Source organism: Pteropus medius, unplaced genomic scaffold (genome assembly GCF_902729225.1).
Source record: "Pteropus medius unplaced genomic scaffold, Ma_sr-lr_union100, whole genome shotgun sequence".
NCBI classification, from domain to species: domain Eukaryota; kingdom Metazoa; phylum Chordata; class Mammalia; order Chiroptera; family Pteropodidae; genus Pteropus; species Pteropus medius.
In genome coordinates, this window is record NW_024356247.1 from 526,806 (window position 1) to 544,727 (window position 17,922).

Consider the following 17,922-nt stretch of genomic DNA (forward strand, 5'->3'; position numbering starts at 1 on the left):
AGGGGGTGGGGCTAGTCTCGTCTATACGTTCCAGGCAATGTTATCCCACGTTCGGATCCATGTAACTGTCACCACGACCGACACACAGAAGCACCACGTCACTACAGAACCGCCTTGTGCTGCCTCCCCTACGCTCGCTCCCCCCCGCCTTGCCTCGGCCCAGTCCCTGTCCCTGTCCTCTAGCAACCACTAGTCTGTCCTTCAGCTCTATAATTTAGTCATTTTCGGAATGCTATGGGCATGAGGTCATACTATGTAACATTCTGAGACTGGCTTTTCCCTCAGAATAACGTCCTCACGGTCCCTCGAGGGTCACGCGTGCGTCAACAGCTCGTCTCCTTCTATCGCTAAGGACTAGCCCATGGACTAGCCCGTGGACGCGGGAGACTTTTCAACCATTCGCCCCTGAAGGGCATTTTGGTTGTTTCCAGTTTGGGGCTATTACAAAGAAAAGTGTTATGAACATTTGCATACAGGTGGCCATAAGTTTTCATTTCTTTAGGGATAAACGCCCAAGAGAGCAACTGCTCAGTCATATGGCAAGTCTCCACTGAACTTTTTAAGAAACTGCCACAGTCTTTCAGAGTGGCTGTACCGTTTCACGTTCCCATCGGTTAAGTGTGACTGATCCAGTCCCTCTGCATCCTCACCCGCATTTGGTATCATCACTATTTTTAAGCTTTAAAACCGTTTCAATAGGTGTGCGGTTATATTTCATTGTCCTTTTAATCTGTGTTTCCCTAGCGGCAATGACGGTGAACATCTTTTCACGTGCTTCTTCCTCTCCGGGGAAACATTTGTTCATGCCTTTTGCACATTTTATGACTGGACTGTTCTTTGCTGTTCAGTTTTAAGAGTTCTTGATGCATGTTCTGGATGCGGCCCTTTGTTCGAAAAGTGATTGCAGGTACCTTCCCCACTCTGGAATGTCTTCCCACCCTACCCCGCCTAGCGGTCCTGACCATTCCCTTCCCCTAGGGGTCAGTGGAGGCTGCGGGAATGAGGTGGCACCCCGCCCCCACTGGAGCAGTGTCACAGATTTAAATAGGATCCAGAATCTCATAATACCCGAAATGTCCAGGTCTCGATCAAAAATCACTCATCGAAGCAAGAACTACTCAGATATCAACTTGAATGAGAAAACGATAAACAGACACCAATGTCAGAACTGTCTCATAAGGATTTCGGAGGAGCCATCATAAAAACGCTTCAAGGATCACTTATGGACAGGCTTGAAACAACAAAAATAGAATGTATCAGCAAATAAAGGACATAAATAAAGTCCAAATTACAAACTGGGAACTGAAAAATGCTATAACTGAAATTTTAAAAAACCTGGACGGATGGGCTTCGTGGCAGAATGAAGAGGGCAAAGGTAGGCTGAGGATGCTGCTGGCTTTAAGACGGACGAACAGGCCACGAGCCGAGGAGTGCGGGTGAAGCCGGGAAAGGCCAGGAAACAGACCCTCCCAAGAGCCTCTGGAGGGGGCGCGGTCCTGCCAAATGCCTTCATTTTGATCCAGTGAAAACGAATTTTGGACTTCTGACTTTCAGATATATCAAGTAATAAATTTGTGTTGTTTTAACCAATTAAGTTTGTGGTAAGTTGTTACAGCACCAATAGAGGGGAAAAAAAGGAAATTCGATGAGGAGACTATTAGAAACGAACAAGCGACCTTCACCTAAACTGGATACAAGAATGAACTGAGAATGGAGCAGAGATCTAAATGTAAAAGGTAAAAGCATAACTTTCAGAAGAAAACACAGAAGATCTTAATGATCTTGAGTTAGGCAAACATGCCAACCGAAGCACGATCCATAAAGGAAAAAATGATAAACTGAAACCTATCACAATTAAAAACTTTTGTTCTATATAAGACACTACAAAGGGAATTTAAAAAGCTACAGGTTCGGAGAAAATACTGAGAACAGGTTTCCTCTGCTTTAAAAAAGTTCACATTACTCCACCCTGGTTTTACAAAAGACCGACATTCGTTATCTGTTTTCACCACCTGAAAGAAATCTGAAGAGGATTTTTGCTTTCATGAAAAAGCCATTACAGTAGGAATGTAGGTCTTTCTTAAAACCAAAGTGGCATAACTCGAACTTTCAGAGAGCAGGATACTCTTTGCTTTACACGCTCTCAGCTTCCAAAAGGCTTCGCGGGAACGCTCTACTTTCGGATAGCTGGGGAACCTCTATATAAATAACTCACTAAACTCAACAGCCCAACTAAAACACGGACAAAACACTTGACCAGACACTTTGACACAGTGGATACATGGACGGCAACCAAGCGCATGCGAAGGCAGTCACCATCATTAACCATTAGGGAAACGTATATTGAAACCACAAGATACCATTACATGTCCAATGATACCAGACGCTGGCGAAGACGTGAAACAAATGGAAGTCTCATCCATTGCTGGTGGGAAGACCAAAACAGCCACTCTGGAGAACAGTTTGGCAGTTTCATACGGCTAAAAAATACACTTACCAGACCCAGCAATTCCTCTCTTAGGTATGCATTACAAAGAGATGAAAACTCAGGTTCACACGAAAACCTGTACCTAACTGTTGACAGCAGCTCTAGTTATAACTGCCAAAGGGTGGAAAGAAAGCACATGTCCGTCAGTAGGTGAATGAGAAAACCAACTCTAGAACATCCATACCATGCATACTACTTGGCAATAAAAAGGGAACAACTACTGATACGCTCGATGACCTGGATGAAGGACAAAGCCATGAGCTGCGAGAAGCCGGCTTAAAAGATGAGATACCATGCCATGCGAGTCCATTCGGCTGGTGTTCTCAAAATGACAAAACTATAGTGACAGAGGACAAATCAGTAGCATCCAGCGGTTTGGGGTCTGGAGAGAGTATACCTATAAATGAGTTACGCAAAGGAAATTTGGGGGGTGATGGCACTTTTCTGTACCTTGACTGTGCTAATAATTACATAAATACATACATGTTTTAAAAATCACAGAACTATGTACCAGAAAGAGTACATTTTACAGCATATATATTAAAAATAAATTTAAAATATAAAGCCGGTGTCTCAGGTCACACCAAACTGGCTCCCTAGAGGCTGGAGAGGGCTAAACAATTAAGCTAGATAGTGTATTTCAATCAAAATTGTCTCAATATGAAGATTCATTTCCCTGTCGCTCTGTAAAAGTTGAGAAACTGGCTATTTTTACTAGATTACAATCATAATCTAGTGACTAAAGGTATGTTTCAACTGTGACTGCAACGCACCTGTTAAGTACAAGAGAAATAAAGGGACTTACTCTCGCATTGTTCTTTCCTAGATCGAAAATTTAAAACATATATATAAACAATGTGCAAAACTCTCAGACTGGTATATCATTGGAAAACTGAATTCATTTAATTTTAACACGAAAATGTACAATCTGGGACACTAATTGAAGAATGAAGTTAAGGAAAAAGTAAGATCACCGTAAAGGTCAGTGTGCTGAGAGTCTCAACTTCTCGATTTTAAAATGACTTTTCCTTCATGGTCATGAAAGTATTATGTATGTCATCCGAGGGACCCAATTCTTAATATCTAAATTCGTCGATAATTAATGTTTCACAGTAGCCTCTGAGAATTAAGGGCTCTGTAACTACTGCAGCCAAGAAGGGCCTCATATACAGGCCCTTATAAAGTAGGAGAGAACTTAGTTTCTTTAATTACCTCTAGTCCCAAAAGGATCAGAAGGAGATAAAGAAAATCAAGAACGAAAGCACTAAAGGGAGATTTGATTAGCGAGGCAGAATAAGGAGAAAAGAAAACTGGACAAAGTACCTAGACAACTTGTAAGAACCATCCCTTCCAGAGGAGAGATAGAGGGACCATTTCGTAACTCATTCTATGAGGCCAGCATGACTCTAACACCAAAGCCACACAAAGACAGCACAGGAGAGGAACTCTACAGAGTTCCTCTCTATCTGTCATGAAATAAAGAAAATTCTCACCGAAATACCAGCAAATCAAATCCAAGAGTGTATAGAAATAATTATTCAACATGACCAAGTGGGATTTATTCCAGGTACGCGTGGCTGGTTCAACACCTGAAAATCCATTCCAGTCATGCACTGCCTAACGAGATTCTGGTCAACGATGGACAGCATCTACGACGGTGGTCCTGTAAGATCATAATGGAGCTGAGGAAGTCCAACTGCCTAGTGAAGTCATAGCCGTCACAGCACTGTAAAGGTTGCAAAGGCCACCAAGGCTGAGGTTGAGATGGCAAAGAGCTTTGCCCTGGGCGTGGGTGCAGATGGCACTGAAGAGAGCCTAGAGGTGGTTCCTGATGAAGTGACTCATGAGTTGTTAGAACTGGAACAGGAACACATAGCTCAAGAGGCAAGAGAAAAGGGAACCGCAGAAGAAAAAGAACACGCAAGAAAACGCACAGTGAAAGGTTCAGCAGAAGTTTCTGCAGACGTGAAACGAGCTCCTTATAACGTTTGAACATGTGGATCCCAACACCAAATGGTTTTCGTTAGTAAAGAGGAGCGTTCGTGGCGTATTATCTGCTTACAAGCAAATCTATGGTGAAAACAGAAACCTAGAAAACCACCGTGGACGTATTTCTGAAAAGAGTGACACCGCCTCAAGAGCCTCAAGTAGGTCCTTCGGGAGATGTTCTGGAAGGCACTGCCATCACGGGAGATGACAGCTCCAAGCGCGCCACTGCCCATGAAGACCTTCCGGTGGGAAGAGATGTACAGGCGGGAGACAGTGATGTTGACGATCCTGACCCTGTGCAGGCCTAGGCTGATGCGTGTGTTTTAAGTTTTTAACAAAATAGTAAAAAAATAAAAACAGAAAATGTTTAAAATAGGAAACTTATAGACTAAGGATATAAAGACAATATTTTAGTACAGCTGCACGACGTGTTTTTTAAATTAAATTTATTGGGGTAACGTTGGTTAATAACATTAAATTTCAGGTGTGCGACTTTCTAATCCATCCGTATACTCTACTGAGCACCCACCACCTGAAGCCTAGTCGCCTTTTACATTCATCCTCCCCCCGCTGGCAACCACCAGCTCTCTGCATCTGAGTTGATGTTCGTGGGGTTTTTTTGGTTGCTATTTTTTATATCCCACAGATCAGTGAAATCATATGGTTATTGTCCTTTTCTTATTTCACTTAGCATAGTACTCTCAAGGTCATTCCACGTTGTTGCAAATGGCAATATTTCACGTTTTTATGGCTAATATTCCATTCTCTCTACGTACCACACTCATCCAATCGTATGTCAAAGGGCACTTAGGTTGTTTCCATGTCTTTGCTGTCGTAAATAATGCTGCAGTGGCCATAGGAGTGCACGTATCTTCCGAAATAAACTATTTTCAAGTTTTGGGGATAGATAACCCAGAAGAGGGATCGCTGAGTCACTTGGCAGCTCTATTCTTACTTTTTTGAGGAACCTCCACAGTTTTCCATAGCAGCTGCACCAATTTTCATCCCCACCAGCAGTGCGTGAGGGTTCCTTTTTCCCATGACCTCGCCAACACTTGTTATTTCTAACATGGGTAAGGTGGTCTCTCATCGTGGTTTCGATTTGCATTTCCCTTATGTTGAGCATCTTTTCATACATCTGTTGGCCACCCGTATGTCTTCATTGAAAAAGTATCTATTCGGGTCCTCCGCCCATTTTTTAATCAGACTGGTTTTCTGTCGTTGTTGAGTTGTACGAGTTTTTTATACATTTTGGATATTACTTCCTTATCGGAGGTATCGTTTGCAAATATCTTCTCCCATTCAGTTACTTCTCATTTTGTTTTGTTAATGGTTTCTTCCACTGTGCAGAAGCTTTTTAGTTTGGTGTAGTTGATTTCATTCATTTATGCTTTTACTTTCCTTTCCTTTGGGGTCAAGTTCCAAAAACCCTTCTTAGACCAAGGTCCATAAGTTTAGTACCTATTTTTTCTTCCGAGTATTTTAGCGAGGTCTGATATTCAAGCCTTTAATCCATTTTGAGTTGTGCACGGTGTCAGACAGCAGTCTAGTTTCATTCTTTTGCTGTGGTTTTCCAGTTTTCCCAGCACCATTTAGTAAAGACTTTCCTTTCTCCATCATACATTTTCAGCTCCTTTGTTGGAAATTAGATGCCCGGATATGTCTGGGTTCATTCCTGGGCTCTCAATTGTGTTCTACTGGTCGGAGTTGTGTCTGTTTTTCTGCCAATACCATACTGTTTTGATTTTGTAGCTTTGTGGTAGAGGTTGAAGTCATGGAGTATAATACCTCCGGCTTTGCTCTTTTTTCTCAGGATCGATTTGGCTATTTGAATCTTTCGTGGTTCCATACAGATTTGAGAATTGTTTTTTGTTCTATTTCTGTGAAAAATGCCTTTGAGGTTTTAATGGAGATCACATTAAATCTGTATGTTGCTTTAGGTAACATGGGACATCATAACTATGTTAATTCTTCCAATCCAGGAACACAGAATACCTTTCCATTTCCTCGTGTCTTCAATTTCTTACAACGATGTCTCACAGTTTTCAATGTACAGGTTCTTCGCTTCCATTGTTAAGTTACTCCTAGGTATTTTATCCTTTTAGTTGCAGTTGTCCATAGGAATGTTTTCTTCATGTCTCTTTCTGATATTTCCTTGTTAGTATACAGGAATGCAACATATTTTTGTACGTTGATTTTGTATCCTGAAACTTTTCTGCATGTATCGTTTCTAATAATCTTTAGGGTTTTCTAGACAGAGTAATGTCATCTGCAAATAGTGGCAATAGTGGACATCCTTGTCTTGTTCCAAAAAAAAGCTTTCAGTTTATCACTACTGGGTATGACATTGGCTGAGTGTCATATACGACCTTTTAACCATAAATGGATGTTGTATTTTGTCAAATGCTTTCACTGCATCTATCCTGGTTTTCACGTATTTGTTAATGGGGCGTATCATATCGACTGATTTGCAAATGATGAACACTGCTCGCCTGGGATGAACTCCCCTTGATCGTGGTGTGATCCTTTTAATGTACTGTTGTATTTGATTTGCCAGGATTTTGTTTAGGATTCTTGCATCTATGTTCGTCCGAGGTACTGGCCTGTAAGCTTCTCGTGTCGTCCTTGCCTGGTTTTAGTATCAGGACAGCGTTGGTCTCCCGAACTGAGTTAGAAAGGATTCCCTCCTCCCTTTTCAATTTTTTAGAAGAGTTTGAGAAGGGTTGGCATTAAATCTTTAAATGTTTGGTGGAATTGAACGGTGAAGCCATCTGGTCCTGAACTTTAGGTTTTGGGGGGGGCTTTTCATTACTGTTTCAGTTTCCTTACTAGTGATTGGTCTATTTCGGTTTTCTATGATTTTTTTCTGTCTGCTTCCTCTTTTGTGTGTGTGTTACATGTCTTAGCTCTAGATTCTGATTTTGCGAGTACTGTTAGGTTGATGTTAAACGAACATTTTTTCCAGGCTATGGCCATGCTACCCTGAACGCGCCCGATCCCGTCTGATCTCGGAAGCTAAGCAGGGTCGGGCCTGGTTAATACTTAGATGGGAGACCGCCCAGAACGACCAGGTGCTATAGGCCTTAAAAAATAAGGGATGGTAAGCTGATAAGGTCCTTGCCATCTGTGAGGTTAACCTCGGGTTGCCTCACCTAAACAAAGAAAAAAAAAACATTTCATACAAAGAATAGTCCTTTTTCTTCTGATTTCATCTTATCTTCACTCGCCTGTGCAAGTTCTGTCCTTTCCTGCTTCCCCTTTTATATTTTTGTTGTGACAAATTATCCCTTTTTATACTGCGCATTCATTTCCAAATTGCAAAAGCTGTGGTCTTTTTCGAAATGCTTTTTTCCCCCTTGAACCTCTGCTATAGTTAAGTGTTTAATACCCTGAAAGGGGTTGCATTTTCCTCCTCATCTAGCTGTCATCTTATTCAAGTTTCGTATACTTTTGTGTTTTTGTCTCAGGTAGAAGACCCTTTCGACACTTCTTGTAATGCAGGTATATCGTGGTGGAAAATTCTCTCAGCTTCCCTCCGTTTAGTATAACCTGTATTTCTCCTTTACATCCGAAGGATAACTTTGCAGGAGTGTCTTCACTAGTGGTTTCTCTTTCAATATTTTGAATATTTCATTCCACTCTCCTGGATTGTAAGGTTTCTTATGAAAAAAAAATTATCTTAATAGAGTTTCCTGTGTGTTTCCAATCTTTTTTCTTTGGCAGCCTTTAGAAATTTTTATGCCGTTAATACTTGACAGTTTTAATATAACATGTCTTGAATATGGTCTTTTTGTATTGACATAATTAGGTGTTCTGTTAGCTCCTTGGATTTGAATTCTCATCAGTTATTTCTCTGAGGAGGCTCTCTGTTCCCTTCTGGCATACGTATGTCCTTACGCTGCTCTTTCTGATGGAGTCAGATCGATGCTGTAAAGTTCTCTCATTTGTCCACTTAGTTGTCTCTCTTCGTCCTCCAGGGCCATTTCTAGGTTTCTTAGAGCTCACTAATTCTCTCTTCCATCTGGTACGCTCTATTTCCAAACCTCTCTAATGTATTTCTTACCTCATTTATTGAGCTCTAGAGCTCCAGTTTTGTTTTTTTTTTTTTTTAGTTTTAATGTGTTCGGTACTCCTTTTGTTCGTTGATTTTATTCCTGAGCTCAGTGCACTATCTTTCTGAGTTCTCTTGTACCTCGTTGAAGGTTCTTTATTGCTGCAATCTTAAATTCTGATATTTAAGTGGCAGTCTTCGGTGACTTTGAATTCGGTTTTGAGAGACTTTTCCTTTCTTTCTGTGTTCCCATGTTACCTTGGTGGTTCAGAATATCTGACAGACTGTTACTCTGACTGCACACTTAAGGTAGTCAACTCTTCTTACTTAGAAGAGGTTTTGCCCTCGACGATTCAGCAGGTTGATGGGTGTAGCGCCTTTGGTTTTCCAGTAGATGGTGCTACAGCGCAAGCTTTGGTGTCTTACTGGCACCATTTGTGCCTCTGGGATGGCTGCGGGGAAGCATCACTCGGGTGAAGCAACATGGTGCATATCCACTGGGACTGTGGGTAGCCCCCTCTGTGACGGGCTCACGTCACTTACAGGGCACCACCGCCGTGGTGGGGGGAATGTGGTGAGTGGTGGAGAACAGAGTTTGCGAATTCGCAGCACTGCTTCCCTTCTCCTAATGGTCGCTGGCCCAGCTCTGTTTTGGGAGGCGTCTCCATGTCTCCACTGCTTCCAGCGGGTTCTGCCGGGATGGGTGGGGCTAGGGAAGCAACCGTGCACCCGAGGCTCCGCCGCCCCGCCAGCAACAGAATGCGCCCTGACATGCTGTGCTGTCTGGGGCTAGGCAGGCAAGTTCGCTTTCTCTGGCTCCGCTGCCCGCCTCAATCCCTGCCCGCGACGGCCTCGGGCACCACCAGGCCAGCCGGGCGCTGGAGTGAAGGCTGCGGCCGGGGAGGCGAGTGTTTGATCTGCAGCTCCTCCGCCCTTCAGTAACGGCTGCTGGCTGTACTGTTTCTAGGTTCCCCGCCACCCCTGCCCGGGTCTGACGTGATGCAGAGGGGAAAATGTCTATTCTTGGGGGACTACTATTTGTTTCTCTTACCCTCCAGGACACAGTGTGAGTACTGTTGCCAATTTCTCCATGGCTACCACACCCTCTGGAGCCACGGTGAGCACCGAACTACGTCTGTGGCAACTGTCCCTGTCCTCCCTCTGTCCCACCTGCCCTGCTCATTCCAATATGACCTTCAGATGCTCGACGCGGGGATCTCAGGTGTGTTTGTGTGTCGAGCAGCAGATCCTTTTTTGAGTGACAGCTGTCTCACTTGTAATTTTAAAAGGAGAAACAAGAGTCTGCTCACTCTGCCATGATGCTTATCACCTCCGATGTGTCTGTGTTTAAGCTGTGTTATTACAAGAGTCAAAGGTTTAAAAAAATGAAGGTTTATAAAGTAAAAAAGTTCTATTAAGCTAAAGTCAATTTATTTTTCTTTTTGATTTCACACCTTTTCAAGAAAGGCATTTTACTTTACAGAGTAGACTAAGGTTATTTAAAAGTCCAAAGCAGAGTTTAATAAGGTTACATAACTCAAAACATCTCTCCACGTGGTCAATCCAGAACATGCTGCCGTTGCCCAGAAGCCCGCTCCAAAGTGGGCTAGACCCCTGAAAACGTGTTTTGTTTCTTTGTGTGACTTTTTAAATTAGTTTCAAGCATACAGTACATTGGTTAGACTTTTATATAGTTTTAAAAACGATCACCCTAATTTTGAAGAAACATTTCTTAAAATAAACCGCGTGGAGCCCGAGCGTCCGGGGTCGTCGGGTCTCCGGCCTGCGCAGTGGTGTCCGGGGCCTTCACGCGCCCTGGCCCCCACTCACCGACACGCAGAGCAGCTTCCCGTCCTGCAGGCTCCGCTCCTGGTCGGGGCCCTGCACACGGCCATGGTCTCCATCGTGTACGCGGCGTCCTCACTGCCCCTTCTATACGTGCAGATGCGCTTCGGCGCAGACACTCGCCGTTGGGTTGCGGCCGCCTGCAGCGTTCAGTCCAGTCACGTGCTGGCCAGGCTGGTGGCCCAGGAGCAGCGGGCTGTCCCTCACCGCCTAGGTGTGTACTGAGCAATTGCACCTAAGTTTGTGTAGGTGCCCTCTATGATATTTGCACAATGACAAAATCACCTGACGAAGCATTTCTCAGAACACACCCTCATCTTTAAGTGACGATAAAGTGATCCATCACATCAAAAGGCCAAAGAAAATACATTGTATATCGACAGATGTCAAAAAAGCACGAGACAAAATCCAACACCTGCCCATGATAAAAACTTTCAGCAAGCTGGGAACAGAGGGGAGTTTCCTCGGCTTGTCTAAGAACATCTACAAAAAACCCTAGAGCTAACAACAGACTGAACCATGGGAAACTAGATGGTTTACCCCTCAGACTGGGAATCGCTCCTGTTCAACATGGCACTGGAAGCTGTAGTTAATTCAAGAACCATTTTGCAGATGATATGATTATGTAGAAGAATCCAAAAGAATTAACAACAGAACTCCTAAAATTAATAAGCAACTCTAGCAAGGTTGCAAGAAACGAAGTTAATATAAAAAGTCAAACACTTTCCTATATACCTCCAATGAACAATACACAATTTGAAATTAAAAATATCACACCACTTAAATGAGTATCAAAAATGAAATAATTCGGTATAAATCTAACAAAACGTACAAGATCTATGAAGAAAACTAGAAAACTGACAACGGAGAACTAAATGAATGGAGAGATATTCCATGTTCGCGGATAGGATTACTCAATATTGTCAAGATGTCGGTTCTTCCCAGACTTCATGTATATAATCAATACAATCTCAATAAAAATCCCAGCAAGGAATCTGGTACATATGGAAAAGCCGATTTTAAATTTTATATAGAAAAGAAAAAGACCCAAACTATCCAACTCAATATTGAGGAAAACAATGTCAGAGGACTGACAACTACTTGACTTGAAGAGCTACCATAAAACTACAGTAATCAAAAGTTTGGGACGGGCAAAATAACGGGCAAATCAACAGGACAGGACAGGGAGTCCAGAAATATGGAAGTATACACAATTATGGTCAACTGATATTCACCAAAGCAGCGAAGGCAGCCCAGTGTAAAGCACGGAGACCGTGGTCTTTTGTTACAGCAGCCGTAACAGAGTAAGACACGTATAGTATCCCTTACTTTGTATGATTCATTCTTGGAGAAAAGGGGTATTGATTACATTTTTATAAATCATACTCTCCTTTGAAATTATTTTATCACTTTAAATATAGCTTATTTTCATTTCCAATAGATTACTGATAATATCGTTTTGTCCTCGATACTTTAATGTTCTGTGCCCCCAATTTCTCTGTCCACTAACTGCTTCCAAAGATGCCGGTGGTTAGAGAATGTGAGTGAACTTTTTATGATATTAAAATAAACATTTATGAAATCAGATTTCAGTAAATATGTTTGACATTTTCTTTAAATCTTGGCACAATTGTATATGATATACTAATAGAAAGGTTGGATTAAAAAAATACTTTAAAGATCTCGAAATCCCCAGATGAATATTATTTCTGTAGCATATGGCTGGACGGTAGGAAAAGGCACCGTATTATTTGTAGGGATTTAAGAAATGATGGCAAATAGTGTTCTCTGTCTCTGTCTCTGTCTTGGCAGCAGAACCCCTAAAATCTATGTCATAAAGAACCGCAATGTATTCTAACACAATGGCTGCAACTCAGATAGAAGAAATACCGACACATCCATCCTCTCGGCTCCCTCGGGGCCTCGAGGCCCCTCTGCATAATACAGGTCGCCTTACCATTTTTTTGCTGGAGACAATGATCATATTAGCAGCCTCAGAATGAAAGGAGCATTGCGAGGCCGGCAAGCGAGCGGATGGTATGCTGCAGCCCCACACGTAAGACGAGAAATCCTCCTCCCTTTTCTTGTCGCTTGCCATTTGTCTGTCTCCCTGCTTCCTCAGGGACGCCTCGAGCTTATTACAAAACCAGTGCGCACGGGCACGGCTCGGATGGGTGGGCAGCGTTCCTTTAGAGCTGAGGAGGTTCCTGCACCCCACCCGAGAGATCCCAGAAGCACGTGGAGGAGACAGGGAGGACCAGAGTATGAGGGGGCACAGACTGGTCCAAACTGCTTCTAGGCCGAAGCATGTCATCAATCAGGTCGAGGAGAAAATAGGAAGCCAAGGAACTAAAGCGTGACGGTCCCTCTTTGCCGGCAAGAGTAAGGCACACCTGCACTAGTAGTCAGAAATAAACGACGACCAGCTTCTAAACATTTGGGAGACTGAACATTTCTAAGCTGGGGACAGCACAGAAGCCGGAAGGGCAGGGTTAGGGACGGTCAGATGGTACTGCGCTCCCCGTTCCCGAAGGTACTCTGTGCTCTCGCTCCCGTCTGGTAGAAACAAAACCGGTTTTCGACACGCTCTGCAAGTACGAGCAGGCGCTCGATGACACCTGGCAGCTTCTTCCTTTTCCTGATCCAAACGGAATCGAACATACTTTTTGAGGGTAGAATTTTCTACACTCATTTCTGTTCAGTTATAATTGCTTTACATGAAGTCGGTACAGCACTTTCCATTCGCCGATGGAGAATTACACACGAGGCTTCTGAAACCATTCGTCCTTAAGGAAGTCATATTGATCTAGATTTTGTGCCCTGACATTGACCTGTCACCAAGAAACAGAAATGTGTATTTGAAGGACTGGGATTCACTCTAAAAATAAAGTCTAATGCAAATGTCATTATCTAAGGCTCTTCCCTTTGGCTAGATTATTTAGTCCTGTTCTAACGTGATCTCTTCAATTCAAAAGTAAGTCCTGTCTAAGGCCACGGGCCACGCCCCCCTGGACGCCCCCCGATCCCCGCTGATCTCGGCAGCTAAGCAGGGTCAGGCCTGGGTAGTACTCGGATGGGAGAGCGCCTAGGAAGACCAGGTGCTGTAAGCGTAAAAAATTTTTAAAACTTTTTAAAAATTTACAAAAAGAGTAAGTCCAGAAAACGATCGGCCAACTTGTCAGCAAGGTGCTTACATTCAGCTAATGGACTAAAGGCCAATTCGCTAATTCCGCTCTGTACAAGACCTCAGAATAATCCTCACTCTTAAGTAATCTGTAGGTAGAAGATAATTCGGCAACCAGTGCTGTGCCAAGAATGAATACAAGGCTCTCTTTGGTGTGAGCCTTTGCTCTGTAGTCCCGTCCGCTCTGTTGGGTTCCAGAGTGAAACGTAGGGTCCGGTCCCCAGGGAGAGCGCTCAGCAGTCCGCAGAGAGGAGAAACGGGCAGTCGGACGAAATTATTTGGCTTTGACCCTAACTCTCTAATCACTCAGTCCGTTTCTCCGCCACTATTTACTTCGCTACAGGTTCTGTCTGTAGCCATCTCTTATTTCTCCTTTTCCTTGGTGAACTCACTAATTCTCTGTCTCGATGCTTTGCTAGCACCTCAAACTTCACATGAGCGAAAGCGAAATTTTCTCCTTCCCAAACAAGCCCTCTGGACTTCCGACCCGCCTGTGTTAATGGCGTTACCGCTCTCTGAGCCTTGGCGTCATCTCTGACTCCTCTTCCTCTCGATGTGCTGCCGAGTCCTGTTGCCTCCACCTCGTCCGCTCACAATCTGGCATGTCCCCGTCCACACTTCCATTGACGCCAGCACTCCAGGACACACTATTGCTTCTCACCCCGCTGATCACAGCGGCCCCCTAACTGGCCAGTAGAGATGCGCCGAATGGCGCACCGAATGGAAATGAATGGTGTCCCCACCTAGGCCTCTCGGCGCCCGAGTCCACCCTATGGAACGGTCAGACCGAGTTCGGCCAGCGCAGCTCATTAGTCCTGTGCTCAAAGAGCGTCCTACTTCGCTTGTAGTCACATTTTCGTTTTACACTTAAGGCATGTCGCATTAGAAGCTCTCCTCGTCTTCCGAAGGTTACGTCTAATTCCTCTGAAACGTTATCCCGTCACTGCAGCAAGGCTGGGCTCCTCGCCGCTCCACACGCGCTACGTGTCCCCCCATGTTCTTCGTGTTATTCCCGTACCTGTGAGAACCCTCCTTCTCCACCCGGGCCTATCTCGGACATCACCTCCGTCTGTGAAACCTTCCTCGACTCCCAGCATCGCGCTCCTTCCCTCTGAAAGCCCCGACACTGCCTCTAAATCATCTAAGGCCTGCTTTGTATTGTGGCAATAAAATAAAGCTCGTCTCATCCTCCGTGATTTGAGAAGGTGCTTTATTTGTATGTGAATACCCTGCAGTGCCAACAACAGTACTTGGTATGACAAATCCTCAATAAATATTTTTGGGGTAGGGAAAAGAAGTAAATAAAAGGGAATATATCTGACACAGAGAAGAACTGGGTGATAAGACCTGTGTCCTAAAACAATATATTAACACCGATGTAACAGTGGTAACCAAATTATAGCCAAACCTCATTTACACTTCTAAGCGGACGTTTTTGAACCGTATTTCTAATAGAAATCCGAACTTAATTTTATTTGAACATGTATATGATATTTTACTATGTGCCAGGCACTGTTCTAAGCCTTTTATATGTTAATTTACATAATCCTTATAACAACTGTATTTTACTTTATTTTATAAATTGGGAAACTCAGGCAAAGAGACGAAGCAGTTGGCCCAAGGTTATAAAGTCAGCAAGCGGCAGAGCCCAGGAAATCTGACTTCGCGGCCTACGTATGTACCATAACTATGTCTTTTACCTAAATGTATATACCTCGTTGACTTCAAAAAAATTTGAAAAAATTGAAAATAAGGGATTGTTCTTGAAAGCTCCGAGTCATTCATTGTAAGTTTCCCTGATTAAAAGGTGTTAGGGTACAGCACCGAACTGAGAAGGCTGCCAAGGTGCACAGAGCCGCTGTACTGAATGGTACCAAAATGCCCAGCCTTGATGGCTGGGTTGTTTTCCCTCTTTTTATCCCTCGATGTTACACTGTTGTTTACCACTTGTGACTATCACTGTGCTTAAAACGTCTTCACCGTCCTCAATTTACTCGGAACTGAGAACCAAGCCTACCAGACATAGGAGCCAGCGGGGCTCTGAGGAGTTTTGTATAAAGTCGTGAGGCTCTGTTACAGTAAACGATCCTGCACTTTACACTGGTTTCAGGAGTGTGGTCCATTAAGTTGAGGCTGTTATAAGTCTGAACCACAGATAAACTGAGAATCACCATCCAATCTCTGCTGACTGCATGAGTTACACAAATATGGGTTCCAAAAGTTGAGAATGCTCCCCAAAAGTGGCTCACGTCAGCCCAAGTGTCATTAGTAGGAAATGTCACAGCATTTCTTAGACCAACGAACACACACAGTTCCTCCCATTCTTACCTTCGCACCACCCAGAAATCCGAGGGAAACGGCAACCCTCGCTCGCAGATCTGGCCTGTCTCTGGGCCACACGTAAGCGAGCATTGCTTTTATGATTTTCTGAGTATCGACATCTTTTAACTGTGGAGAGGAAACAAAGCAGTGAGTAACGTGTCATTTCAAATGTAACGAGATTTCAATAACGTAGAATTATGTGCCTATTTGAGAGAAATAGAAAAGTATGACGAACACAACTTTTATTCGAAATCTAAGGTCAATACCTTTCAAACCCTAACTATTTTGGAGAAAAAGAAAGGATTTCAATTGCTTTTTAAAAGCTACTCATTTCTCTTAATTTCTTACTTACAGCTATAGCCAACCTTACATTGCCGAAAATGTACTATATACATTTATTAATTAAGCTATCAAACATTACATAAAATTTCAAAAACGTTTCTACATTTCCATCTTTGTGGTCAAAACCTTTATATACTTTTGGGCCCTTTATCAGTATGTTTATTTAAAATAATCTGAAGCCCTAAGTCCCAACTCCTGGTCGAAGAGTTACAGTATTTAGGAAAGTAGGAGTCTCGGCACTGACTACACAGAACACAGGTTGGGTTACCACAAATTTCAACAAAAAACGTCATTTGACAGTCCTGCTTAATCTGGTGTAAATCTGTGTTTCACGTGTCTGCCCACGTGCCCACGGCAACGTTCTCATTAAGTTTTCTGTTTCAGTGTCAGCTTTAGAGGCGTAATATTAAGGATGGAAACCAGACTTTGTAAAGTAGATCTGCACATATTCGCAGCCGGCCCCCCTTCTCCGCAGGGGACGTGCTCCGAGGCCCCAGCGAACGCCGAAAGCACAGACACGAGTGAACCCCGTATGTACCGTGTTTTTCGCTATACGGACATACTCACGATAAAGTTTAATTCGTTAATTAGGCACAGTGAGAGATTAACAATAATGAAATGGAACAATTATAACGACGTAATAAGCAAGGGTTACTTGAAAACAGCACTGCGACACCGACGGCCAAGACGACCGCTAAATGACTAGCGGGTGGCGGCACGCAGACCGCGGGCGCGTGGGACGCGGGGGACTCGCGCCTTGCGCTGAAGGCTGTGATAGTTCATGACAATACTCAGAAAGGCGCACGATGTAAAAGTTATGAATTGTTTCTTTCTGGAATTCTCCGTTTCATATTTTTGGACCGCGGCTGACCGCAGGGAACTGAAACCACGGAGAGTGGGAAAATCACGCCCGTTTTAAAAACTGAAGTATTTACTCAATCTCCGGAAAAGGTATTAAAAACATCAAAAATGTTACTGCTCGTTGTTGACGAAGGTGCATGGAAATGAGCACCCTAATACTCTGCGGATGGCTGAGTACATGAAAATACTCTCTCTGGAAAGCAATGTGATATCTACCAGAAGCTTTTGAAATAATTCAGCCCTGTGTCTTGAGAATTCCATTTCTGGAAGCCTACGCTTTAAAAAAAACACTTAAGAACATGTTCCAAGTTGAATCGAGTCCACCTTCTAAAGATCTCTTGGCTCTACTTCTACGTCCACCAGCGACCTTATCCAAGCTGTCACTTCTTACCCAAACCAGTGCGACACCCTCCAATCTGCTCTTCCTGCGCCCGCTCTGTCCCCTGCTCGCCCTGCAATCACGCCTCGCCCCGGCTGCAAAGCTCTCGAAGGCATTCCATCACTCTGAGGGTAAAGATCAGAGTCCCCAGCGCGGCCTGGCCCCTGACGAGCTCCCCACACCTGTCTCATTCCACTTCTCCCAGGGTTCGTGTCGCACTGGCTTTCTTTTACTTTCTCAAAGATGCTACGGTCCCTCCTGCCATGGGGCCTTTGCGCAACGCCGTCCACTCTGTCGGGGATAATCTCTCTCTCTCTACGGTGCCAACCCACACCCGGTTGCCAGCTCGAGCAGCGCCTCCTCGGCGAGGTCTTCCCTAACCCCACGAAGGATCCTTGGCTGGATTTTCTCTCAGAACGGGACCCCTTTCTTCCGGAGCATCCATTCCCGTTATAAACGAA

At 43.9% G+C, this 17,922-nt stretch overlaps 1 protein-coding gene and 1 pseudogene across 1 annotated transcript in view; one reads left to right on the forward strand and one right to left on the reverse strand.

Moving 5' to 3' along the window:
- ABCB7 (ATP binding cassette subfamily B member 7) overlaps positions 1-17,922 on the reverse strand; it is a 72,294-nt gene that overhangs the window by 18,884 nt on the left and 35,488 nt on the right. Inside the window, exons 4-5 of the mRNA XM_039859990.1 lie at positions 15,886-16,005; positions 13,136-13,204 (exon numbers count right to left, since the gene is read on the reverse strand). Of these exons, the coding sequence (XP_039715924.1) occupies positions 13,136-13,204; positions 15,886-16,005 (189 nt within the window). The remainder of the gene's footprint in view (positions 1-13,135; positions 13,205-15,885; positions 16,006-17,922) is intronic.
- Positions 7,442-7,560, forward strand: LOC120600594 (uncharacterized; annotated as a pseudogene).